Source organism: Coregonus clupeaformis, chromosome 17 (genome assembly GCF_020615455.1).
Source record: "Coregonus clupeaformis isolate EN_2021a chromosome 17, ASM2061545v1, whole genome shotgun sequence".
NCBI classification, from domain to species: Eukaryota; Metazoa; Chordata; class Actinopteri; order Salmoniformes; family Salmonidae; genus Coregonus; species Coregonus clupeaformis.
In genome coordinates, this window is record NC_059208.1 from 19,864,700 (window position 1) to 19,876,843 (window position 12,144).

General features: G+C 48.2%; 1 protein-coding gene across 3 annotated transcripts in view; it reads right to left on the reverse strand.

Moving 5' to 3' along the window:
- cep192 (centrosomal protein 192) overlaps positions 1-12,144 on the reverse strand; it is a 60,903-nt gene that overhangs the window by 26,814 nt on the left and 21,945 nt on the right. For all 3 annotated transcript variants that reach the window (XM_045226140.1, XM_045226141.1, XM_045226139.1), the window contains exons 14-24: positions 10,968-11,117; positions 9,083-9,372; positions 8,381-8,522; positions 7,904-8,245; positions 6,848-7,780; positions 6,429-6,555; positions 6,123-6,297; positions 3,876-4,752; positions 1,937-2,085; positions 1,498-1,728; positions 1,030-1,155 (exon numbers count right to left, since the gene is read on the reverse strand). In XM_045226140.1, coding sequence (XP_045082075.1) covers positions 1,030-1,155; positions 1,498-1,728; positions 1,937-2,085; positions 3,876-4,752; positions 6,123-6,297; positions 6,429-6,555; positions 6,848-7,780; positions 7,904-8,245; positions 8,381-8,522; positions 9,083-9,372; positions 10,968-11,117 — 3,542 coding nt within the window. The remainder of the gene's footprint in view (positions 1-1,029; positions 1,156-1,497; positions 1,729-1,936; positions 2,086-3,875; positions 4,753-6,122; positions 6,298-6,428; positions 6,556-6,847; positions 7,781-7,903; positions 8,246-8,380; positions 8,523-9,082; positions 9,373-10,967; positions 11,118-12,144) is intronic.

The following is a 12,144-nucleotide window of genomic DNA, read 5'->3' on the forward strand; positions in this document are numbered from 1 at the left end:
TCAATATGCGCCTCGGAATTCGATAAGAATGACGCGCGCAGTTTGCATGCTCTACCAACTGCCGGCCATTCCCTCCCCTACCCTGGACGACGCTGGGCCAATTGTGCGCCGCCCCATGGGTCTCCCGGTCACGGCCGGCTACGACAGAGCCTGGACACAGCTAGCACTGCGATGCAGTGCCTTAGACCACTGCGCCACTCGGGAGGACAGTTAGTGTCCGTTGTCTCAATGGACGTACTGCACTGCACTGCACTGTATTGTAATGTATTGTATTGCATTGTCTTACAGCACTGATAACCAGTCTAATGATGTGCGCCGTTTGCATCCCCGATGTGTCGGTCTTCACTTGTAGCCTACTTCGGTGCTGAGACGCCTGTTAGAAGGACCTGATCACGTGACGGGCATTGACTAATAAGAATTTAGATATCTGACAGAGCCATGTGAGTGAGGTGCTTCGGAGCACGGCGGTTGGCAACCGGGAGAAGGGAATTATAATTATTATATTTAGCCCAAGGTCACAACGGCCACTTTAGCTGCAAGGCATGGATTTATTTTAGGGGGCGTTACAGATGGCCACACAAGGGCTGTTGATACCGCCGGGAAATTTGATGCCTGCATGACAAACTTCTGCACAACTCAAACAGAAGAGTAATGACCTCCACACCATTAGTTACATTTTACATTTTAGTAATTTAGCAGACCCTCTTATCCAGAGCGACATACATATATATTTTTTTATACTGGAATCGAACCCACAACCCTGGCGTTGCAAACGCCATGCTCTACCAACTGCCGGCCATTACCTCCCCTACCCTGGACGACGCTGGGCCAATTGTGCGCCGCCCCATGGGTTTCCCGGTCACGGCCGGCTACGACAGAGCCTGGATTCGAACCAGGATCTCTAGTGGCACAGCTAGCACTGCGATGCAGTGCCTTAGACCACTGCGCCACTCGGGAGGACAGTTAGTGTCCGTTGTCTCAATGGACGCACTGCACTGTATTGTAATGTATTGTATTGCATTGTCTTACAGCACTGATAACCAGTCTAATAGGTACGGTAGCCTGAGTCCTGTTCAGCAGGTTCAGAGGGAGAGCTTTGGCACTGCCACCTGCCAGGTCTCCAAAGTCCAGACTGCCACACTTCCCTACATCCACCTGGAGAGGAGAAACCATTCAGAACATAAATGTGTTATCTATTACAGTGGAGAAACCATTCAGAACATAGTGTTATCTATTACAAGTGGAGAAACATCAACATCATTGATATCAACCAACTAGAACACAGAGACCTTGAGGTTGTACTCCACTGTTGTTTCAAATACTGAAATATAAGAGGGACAAGCTGTAAAACAAACTAAACAGGAAGCATGCCCACGTAGTAGGTGTCCTTCCTGTCCCGACATGGACTCAAAGCTAACTAGCTAACGATCGACATCGGTTACACCCACTGGGGATTAAAGCTAACAAGCCAACAATCGATCAGCCACACCGCCTTACCTCCAGAGCAGGGTCCTCTGCCATGGCGACGAGGACCACCCTCTTGGCGAACACCTCTGCGCGGGCGACAGCCTCAGCCTCAGCGGAGGCAGGCCAGGAGGACACACTGAGGACAGCCTGGTACAGCCCGGCCTGGGGTGGGATGAACAACACCTTCTGCTCCTCCGTGCTCTTAGGGCCGATGATAGTCTTGTTCTTCACTATCAGCCACTGGTACGGGAATGAATCAACCTGGTTGGGACAGGAAATGGGCATTATGGTCCAACACGAGTTAGTAATTATTCGGAGTGGCTACATTTCCAGGACTATTTATTGGCTCTCAATCTGCTTACAATATTTTTTTGCCTTTACATGCTTTGAGCACCCAAATGTTTGTTCACACTATTTCAGACCATAAATCATTCCTCTTTACAATTTCATTAGAAACAAAGTGACTCACCTTCTCTCCGTCGATGGCCAGGCTGGTGACGGTGATGGAGACCTGCTGCCAGCGCTCAGAGGGGTTGAAGATGCCCAGGGAGGTCTGAGAGGAGATGCCCACACAGCAGGCATGGGGGAACCTCAGCTCCTCAGGCATCACTACCTGGGCTGGAGGATTGGAGAGGGAGAGGGGTCCAGTGTTACCTTAAAGCTTACAAAATTACACTGAGGGAAAAAAGTATTTGATCCCCTGCTGATTTTGTACGTTTGCCCACTGACAAAGAAATGATCAGTCTATAATTTTAATGGTAGGTTTATTTGAACAATGAGAGACAGAATAACAACAAAAAAATCCAGAAAAACGCATGTGAGAAAATGTTATAAATTGATTTGCATTTTAAAATGAGGGAAATAAGTATTTGACCCCTCTGCAAAACATGACTTAGTACTTGGTGGCAAAGCCCTTGTTGGCAATCAGAGGTCAGACGTTTCTTGTAGTTGGCCACCAGGTTTGCACACATCTCAGGAGGGATTTTGTCCCACTCCTCTTTGCAGATCTTCTCCAAGTCATTAAGGTTGAGGCTGACGTTTGGCAACTCGAACCTTCAGCTCCCTCCACAGATTTTCTATGGGATTAAGGTCTGGAGACTGGCTAGGCCACTCCAGGACCTTAATGTGCTTCTTCTTGAGCCACTCCTTTGTTGCCTTGGCCGTGTGTTTTGGGTCATTGTCATGCTGGAATACCCATCCACGACCCATTTTCAATGCCCTGGCTGAGGGAAGGAGGTTCTCACTCAAGATTTGACGGTACATGGCCCGTCCATCGTCCCTTTGATGCGGTGAAGTTGTCCTGTCCCCTTAGCAGAAAAACACCCCTAAAGCATAATGTTTCCACCTCCATGTTTGACGGTGGGGATGGTGTTCTTGGGGTCATAGGCAGCATTCCTCCTCCTCCAAACACGGCGAGTTGAGTTGATGCCAAAGAGCTCGATTTTGGTCTCATCTGACCACAACTCTTTCACCCAGTTCTCCTCTGAATCATTCAGATGTTCACTGGCAAACTTCAGACGGGCCTGTATATGTGCTTTCTTGAGCAGGGGGACCTTGCGGGCGCTGCAGGATTTCAGTCCTTCACGGCGTAGTGTGTTACCAATTGTTTTCTTGGTGACTATGGTCCCAGCTGCCTTGAGATCATTGACAAGATCCTCCCGTGTAGTTCTGGGCTGATTCCTCACTGTTCTCATGATCATTGCAACTCCACGATGTGAGATCTTGCATGGAGCCCCAGGCCGAGGGAGATTGACAGTTCTTTTGTGTTTCTTCCATTTGCGAATAATCGCACCAACTGTTGTCACCTTCTCACCAAGCTGCTTGGCGATGGTCTTGTAGCCCATTCCAGCCTTGTGTAGGTCTACAATCTTGACCCTGACATCCTTGGAGAGCTCTTTGGTCTTGGCCATGGTGGAGATTTTGGAATCTGATTGATTGATTGCTTCTGTGGACAGGTGTCTTTTATACAGGTACCAAACTGAGATTAGGAGCATTCCCTTTAAGAGTGTGCTCCTAATCTCAGCTCGTTACCTGTATAAAAGACACCAGGGAGCCAGAAATCTTTCTGATTGAGAGGGGGTCAAATACTTATTTCCCTCATTAAAATGCAAATCAATTTATAACATTTTTGACATGCGTTTTCTGGATTTTGTTGTTGTTATTCTGTCTCTCACTGTTCAAATAAACCTACCATTAAAATTATAGACTGATCATTTCTTTGTCAGTGGGCAAACGTACAAAATCAGCAGGGGATCAAATACTTTTTTCCCTCACTGTACATGTATTTAACACTCAAGAAAGATTGAGATTAACTGCTTCAAACTCTGCCAACTGCAGCACACGCTCTTATATTGAGTGATTCAAGAAAGATAACGAAGAATTGACTGAAGAACTGATTGAAAACTGACCTGTGAGTTCAGGAAGGCTGCCGTTAGACCATGAGGCTACACAGTGCTGGTTGTAGGGGTTCCCTCCCAAGGGTTTGTGGTGGGGGTTGGAGCAGTGGAGCTGGCCTGGGTACAAACCCCCAGAGCTATGGAGGTGTCTGACCGAGGGGTCAACATTGGGTCCTAACCCTGAGGACACAGCGTGACCATACGGGCCGTTCCCTGCTGCTGCCATGTGGCGGTAGGGACCAGGATGTAGAGCTCCATCTGAGCCCAGGTTCTGCTGCGCCAGCTGGGAGTTGAAGAGGGAGCGCCCCGTCAGGAGGGTGGGGACCCCTGGAGGCAGGTCCACCCTGGAGCCCTGGGGCTTGAAGCTGGAGATGGGCATGTAGCACAGGTCCTCCGAGGAAGGCAGGCCGAAGCCCGTCCCGGCCCCAGGATAGACCTCACTCCCCTGGGCTAAGACACCGGACCACTGCTGGTTCCCCTGGCCCCCCAAACCCATCCCGCTTGGCTGCTGGATGTTCAGGTTGCTGGAGTAGCCAGAGTCCACCTTGGTGAGGTGGTGGGAGCTGGGTTCGGAGTAGCGTTTCTGCTGGTTGTAGTCCCTGTTGTTCCCACAGCGGAAGTTACACTCACTCTGGCTGCATGTACAGCCCAGACCGGAACCACTCCGCAGGTCTACCGAACTACGAGGACTGGTAGAGTGTTGAGGAGAGACTGGGCTCTTGGACTGGTGACAGTGAGGAGAGGATAGGCCTCTAGGAGGACAGAGGACGTCTGTCGAGCGGTGAGGAGGTATGTCCTGACCTGTATGACTTTGGGTATCGGCCCGTTCTACTGGCGGGGTGGGACTGGCCCTGATGATCGTGGTGCTCAGCGCCATGGTGCCATTACTCTGGGGAAGGGAGAGAGATTAATATCATGCAGGGATTAATAGCATGTAGTCAATTCGTTATTAGTGGAGTATTCATTCATGTAGTAACTCCAGACAGTAGCAGTACGTGACATAGCTAGCTGGGTTTTTCAGGCAGATGACTGTCATTCAACTTAAAATTGTGCATCAACAATCAAGACAAGAACCCAAAACTCAAGGTTACTTTACCTCGGTTCTCTGATAATGAGAGATACAGTGCCTTCAGAAAGTATTCACACCCCTTGACTTTTTCCACAAAATACTCTAAGTGGAAGAAAAATTCTAACATTTGTAAAACATTTATGAAAAATAAAACACTAATACATCAGCTTAGATAAGTATTCAACCCCCTGAGTCAACACTTTGGCAGCGATTACCGCTGTGAGTCTTTCTGGGTTAATCGAAGAGCATTCCACACCTGAATTGTGCAACAATTGCCCATTATTCTTTTTTAAAATTCTTCAAGCTCTGTCATATTGGTTGTTGATCATTGCTAGACAACCATTTTCAGGTCTTGCCATAGATTTTCAAGCAGATTTAAGTCAAACTGTAAGTCGGCCACTCAGGAACATTCACTGTCTTCTTGGTAAGCAACTCCAGTGTAGATTTGGCCTTGTGTTTTTGGTTATTGTCCTGCTGAAAGGTGAATTAATCTCCCAGTGTCTGGTGGAAAACAGACAAACTGGTTTTCCTCCAGGATTTGCCTGTGCTTAGCTCCATTTCTTACATTTTTTTAATCCTAAAAAACTCCCCAGTCCTTAACGATTACAAGCATACCCATAACATGATGCAGCCACCAATATGCTTTAAAATATGGAGAGTGGTACTCAGTGATGTGTTGTATTGGATTTGCCCCAACATAACACTTTGTATACAGGACAAAAAGTTAATTACTTTGCAGTATTACTTAAGTGCCTTGTTGCAAACAGGATGCATGTTTTCTGTACAGTACTTCCTCTTCTCACGGTCAATTAGGTTAGTATTGTGGTGTAACTACAATTTTGATCCATCCTCAGTTTTCTCCTATCACAGCCATTACCCTCTAACTGTTTTAAAGTCAACATGCTCAAAGGGATATTCAATATCTGCTTTTTTTTTTTTTTACCCATCTACCAACAGGTGCCCTTCTTTGCGAGGCATTGAAAAATCTCCCTTGTTTTTGTCTGAAACTGTTTGAAATGCACTGCTCGACTGAGGGACCTTACAGATAATTGTATGTGTAGGGTACAGAGATGAGGTAGTCATTAAAAATACATTTTAAACACTATTATTGCACACAGAGTGAGACACAGACATCGAAACGAGTATTTGAAAGAGAACACCATACGAGGTTCAGTCCCTGTCTACCATACCTTGTGTCTGTCAGGAGTTGGGATGCTGGTGCTGTTGAGAGCTGTGCTGTCGTTCAGAGAGACGTATGTCAGTCTGCTGAGGCTTGGACTGGAACAGCTCCACTCAGACTGGGACAGAGACTGGGGGGGAGTGAGATCACTGGGGGGTCTCCTGGAGGAGGGGGGCGACACAGCCCTGTAGAGGCACCAGAGACCAGAGAGAAACAGAAGATTTAGGATGAACTGCAACTAGAGTTACACATTAGAGGGCACAACCTGACACATCTGATTGATTTAATAATTGATTGACTTGACGCAGTAGTGTACCCTTCTTGGCTGGGGAAGGAGGTCTGTGAGGGGGAGGAGTGGGTGAGAGGAGAGGTGGAGGGTCTGAAGGTAAGCTGGCTCTGCTCTGGTCCTCCGGCATGCTGCACAGGAGTGCCTGGAGACACATCTGCAGAGAACAACACATTACTATCCATCACCTGCATACACCACAAGACCAGGACATTAATACACTCCTTAACCAATGTACTAAATCATCCTTTGTCATTATCTGCAGAATACAAGACCAGGAAATCACCTCACATAAACTATAATCAACATAAAAAAACAGAATGTCTCAATCCGGCTCGAAGGACCATGGAAAATGGGATAGAAACTAAGCTAAGCTTAACAAAACATTTATTTATCGCTTAAATTAGTTGAAGAATAGATGAATAATGATGATTGGACCAGAGACTGACCGTATGTCCTGTGTGCAGAAGGAGGCTGGGGGCTGTGACCGGCTGAAGTAAAACCAACATGTTTCGCCACAGCGCTGTGAGGAGCTGCTCCAAGACCCTTCTCCAGGCCGCTGGGTTTCTCCTGCTGGGCTGTACTGCTCCCTGTACCGTGTGTGGTGCCTCTGAGGGAGGGCGGCCCTGAGCTCCCCTTCCTCAGGCCAGGGGAGGTCTTGGGGCCTGGGGCAGGAGCTGGGGAGCGGTCCTCTACCTTCTGGGCTGGGGTGTTGTTGGGTGTTGGACAGACTGCTCCCAGATCAGCCCCACCACTCTCCGTGCTGCTCCTGCTCAGTACACCAGCTGGCTGGGGGTCACTTTTCCTCCCTGCAGCCTTCCTGTGAGCAGCTGGTTTGGCTGTAGAGGAGGTGGTTGAGGAGAACTGACCAGAGCCCATGGACCTCCTCCCTGGGTTACCAGAGGCTGTAGAGATTGAGCTGGCCCTGGGACGGGGGATGGAACTCCTCCTCACCTCTGTCTTGTTAGCTGGAGCTGGGCCTGCTCCACTCTGGCCAGAACCTGGATGTATCCCAGCATAGACTGGACGGGCCTCAGCAGTAGCAGCAAGGCCAGAGGAAGAGGAGATATCGCCCTTGGTGCTAGCCTGGTGTTGATAACCCGAGCTCCCGTTCTCCACGGTGACAAGAAGTGATGCGGCCTGGGACTTCCTGTGGGAGGAGTTGAGGCTGTCGGCCCAGCTGAGGAGGTCAAAGGTGCAGTGGGAGGAGCCTGACTGGTCGCTGTCGCTGCTGGTGGATACCTCTGTCTGCTTCAGGTACTTTTCGACGTCGAAGGCACTTAGGTCCCCGGCACACTGGCTCCTCTGTAGTGTCTCCAGCAGTGTGCTCTGGTCCAGTTGAACCTGGTTAGGGCTGAATGTTTGTTCTTCCAGGGCAGAGGCTGGGAATGACAATCAAATCACCTTTACATTTCCATGTACCAGGAATTTGACCTGTGGTGCTGACATCACCTTCCAATAAACACAATCCACAGACAGAATTAAAGACAGTGAACATGGGTTACCTGGGGCTGGACCGGGCAGACCATTCTGGTGTTGCCTCTTTACCCTACTCCTCTTGGACAGCGCCATGATCATGGCAGCCAGCTGGGAGGGGTCTGAGGAGATGGAGGCGTCTGCCATGGCCGTGGCAATGGTGCTGATAGACAACATGAGGTTAGACTGGTCTGTGCTGCTGCTGTTGTTATGGCTGCAGCCGGGGGAGGCTGAGGGAAGGGCCTCAGGGAGGGGGGAGGCTGAGGGAAGGGCCTCAGGGAGGGGGGAGGCTGATTCACAAGGCTCTGGCTCTTCATCTCCTTTAGGTGACACCCTGTCTGGAGCTGCCTCCAAAGTCTTGTCCAAGTCCTCTACAAAAACAACGCCATATGTCATAATCTGATTATGACTGATTTGTGTTTAAAATATGAGGAATAAAGATGTGATCAAGGCCGGCCTTACAGTGGGAATCAGGAATAAGTGTCTTGGACGTCCAGAGTACCTACCTGTGTTCATGGTGTGGTCGTGGTCAGTGAGTGGGAGGGTGTCGTTGTGGACTGAGCTGTCCTGAGAGAGGAAGTCTGATGGTCGAATCAGAGGAAACGGTTCCCTCTTCTCTGGAGAGGTGATGACATAACCAAACGACGGCTGGAGAGAAGATACAACAAACTGGTCAAGTCAGAAGGGTGATGGGAAAATCACAGGCTTAAACCCTCAGTAGTAGTATCAGACAGGGCTAAGTTTCCCTACTGTGCCATATGCACTGCGGGCAGGTTTCGGACCGGGATGAAGCCTCGGATTCGTGAACTAGAAGGACACAAACCCTAAGAGACTACGTGAATAGAAACATTTGATGAATCCCTGGCGGTAGAGCAGTGGGGGTAGAGCAGTGGTCAGTCAGTGGGGGTAGAGCAGTGGGGGTAGAGCAGTGAGGGTAGAGCAGTGGTCAGTCAGTGGGGGTAGAGCAGTGGTCAGTCAGTGGGGGTAGAGCAGTGGGGGTAGAGCAGTGGTCAGTCAGTGGGGGTAGAGCAGTGGGGGTAGAGCAGTGGGGGTAGAGCGGTGGTCAGTCAGTGGGGGTAGAGCAGTGGGGGTAGAGCAGTGGTCAGTCAGTGGGGGTAGAGCAGTGGGGGTAGAGCGGTGGTCAGTCAGTGGCGGTAGAGCGGTGGCCTGGCCGTGGAAGTCAATAGAAGGACATAGAAGTCCCGTACCCGTTTGACTGCATCGTCCTCCCTGTCGTCCCCAAGACAGCCCAGGGCCTCGGAGCGCTGCTGGAAGAAGGTCCCCAGAGACAGACGGAGGTAGCTCTGATTCCCTCTATCCAGCTCCTGGGACACCTGGCTGGCCCTCATTAGGATGTGGCTGCTGGCTGGGAGTCTCCAGGAGGAGTCAGCTAGGAGACCTGGACTGGTGGAGGCAGGCTCCATCACCTCCTCCTGCATGAACTGGTTCTCCTTCTCAAACTCCTTCTGGTCTTCTATGATCTTCTCTATGGCGTTACCTGGAGGACAATAAATAGGACAACTCCAGCACACTGGTGATCTTCATTCTTCCAACATTTAATGAAGCATTAAGGCACGCGAGGCAGTGCTGTATCATGAATACAGTCCCAGGTAAATGGCACCGTTCGGCCCGTCAAAATAGAGCCAGTCAACCCATTTACCTGGGACTATTTATGGTACTGCCTCACGTGCCTTATTGCTTTTATAAAACTGTTACCAACATATTCAAATAAAAAAGTTATTTTGATAAGTCAATTTATACAATTTCATTCTTCCACAGGAAGATATAGTCCGGACAAAAATCTGGTTGTTAGTCATTTTGGTCATGTTACTAATAGACGCGACCAAGTCGTTAATTATTTTTGCATAATTGCTATGGAAAAGGACTGGTCGTCCATTCTAAACAAAATGGTTGCTATGCAGGCTGGATAGCGTTCTTGTCGCTTGCTAGCCAGCCATCTTCAGCTAACTCAAAACATTGAACCTGGAATGACAGGTCACTAGCTGCATTAGTTTGAGCATTTTTTTCTATTGGCATTTACTTGGATAAGTCCATGATTATGACGTTGATGTGTGATTTCGTCCAGCTCAGAAAAGGTTGTATCGTCTGGGCACCGTTCACTCTCTATGTACGGTACTAAAGAGATCGTCTGGGCACCGTTCACTCTCCATGTACGGTACTAAAGAGATCGTCTGGGCACCGTTCACTCTCCATGTACGGTACTAAAGAGATCGTCTGGGCACGTTCACTCTCTATGTACGGTACTAAAGAGATCGTCTGGGCACCGTTCACTCTCCATGTACGGTACTAAAGAGATCGTCTGGGCACCGTTCACTCTCCATGTACGGTACTAAAGAGATCGTCTGGGCACCGTTCACTCTCTATGTACGGTACTAAAGAGATCGTCTGGGCACGTTCACTCTCTATGTACGGTACTAAAGAGATCGTCTGGGCACCGTTCACTTTCCATGTACGGTACTAAAGAGATCGTCTGGGCACCGTTCACTCTCTATGTACGGTACTAAAGAGATCGTCTGGGCACGTTCACTCTCTATGTACGGTACTAAAGAGATCGTCTGGGCACCGTTCACTCTCTATGTACGGTACTAAAGAGATCGTCTGGGCACCGTTCACTCTCTATGTATGGTACTAAAGAGATCGAAATTCCAAAGTGAAACAATGTTTCCGAGGTCGAAGAGGCAGACAGCGAGAATCATTAACCCCCGCTGTACCAAACTAAATGCATGGCTGGAAGCAAGGGGAAATAACGTGTGAGTCGAGATGATTCGGACAGCAACATGAACATGATAATCTTATGAAGCGCAGTGATCATTTTCAGATGGAACTGTTAACAGGCATACAGTAGGCGTGTCTGACGGCCAATACAGCACAGCTTGGAACGCTGTTCGTTCAATCAGCATCCAAACCACCAGTTTTACAATGGATATTTTGTACCAACGTTTCGGTGTTTCACACACACACACACACACCACCTAGTAATCATGACCGTAGTAACAACACACAAATCCCTATTTTACATGTACAGCAAAAAAAAAAAAAAAAGAACAGTTTGACAATAACCTCTCTACTTACCGCCTGGAACAAAGTCCTCACCCTGGAACAGGTCTGCTACCTCCTCAGACAGCTGGTTTCCATCCACCTCCTTCTCAAAGGAGGAGTAGTAAGCCAGATCAGTCACCCACTTCCCCTCCTCATTCTGGTAGACCACACCACTGTGAGAGGCTGGAACTCAGACACACACAGAGGGCAATGAGATACACTGACCCGTTCTAGAAACTAGGGTACCAGTGAGGATTTACTAGGCTGGACAACTTGGTACGGCTGTTGATAAAGTCGTCGATAATAATCGGACAATTGTTTTCGTGTCATTACATTAAGATATAAAAGGGGTGGATCACAGCTACATTCAATAACATTCAAAAGTTGATTTAAAACCTGTTTAACCCTTTCTCATGGTTGGTGTCTTGACAGATTGGTCCAAAATAGTATGACAAAACATTACTTTTCTGTCCATTAACTTATGGCAGTGTAAGTTGTTATATCATATATTAAGCGTTAATCAGTTAAATTAGATATTAAACATGAACCCTGTAAGGATCCTGGCTCTAGCGGTCAGACATTTTTTGTGTAGAGATCTCAGAAATGCAGTCTAACTACGTAACATTTTGTGTCTCCTTATGTTATGGGGTGAAAACAGTTCTCATGGGCACACAAATCCCCCAAAATCAATGCGATTGCAAAATCGAATGCTTCTAACTGAAAATCACCTTACCAGTCATTATCGTGGTTCTTCAATGATTATGCATAATTTTACATTTTAGTCATTTAGCAGACGCTCTTATCCAGAGCGACTTACAGTTAGTGAGTGCATACATTTTCATACTGGACCCCCGTGGGAAACGAACCCACAACCCTGGCGTTGCAAGCACCATGCTCTACCAACTGAGCTACAGGGGACTACCATCCCATAATACTTATTGGATGCACATTTGGTGTCCAGCTGATTTAGTTACGCCATGATATTTTCACACATCTGATCCAGGAAGGAATTTTGTGAATGACAGTCAAGTGACTAACAGCTGTTGTGATAGTGCATGCAATGCAACAACAGCCCATGTGACAGAAAAAAGGTGTTCACAAGAAATGTCCAGAATATTTTGTTGTCTCATTGGTTACGCCGGTGAAGACAGTTGTGCCTGGATCCAAGTTGGATCTAATATCCCTAGCGAATTGATGTTGATCATCGGTT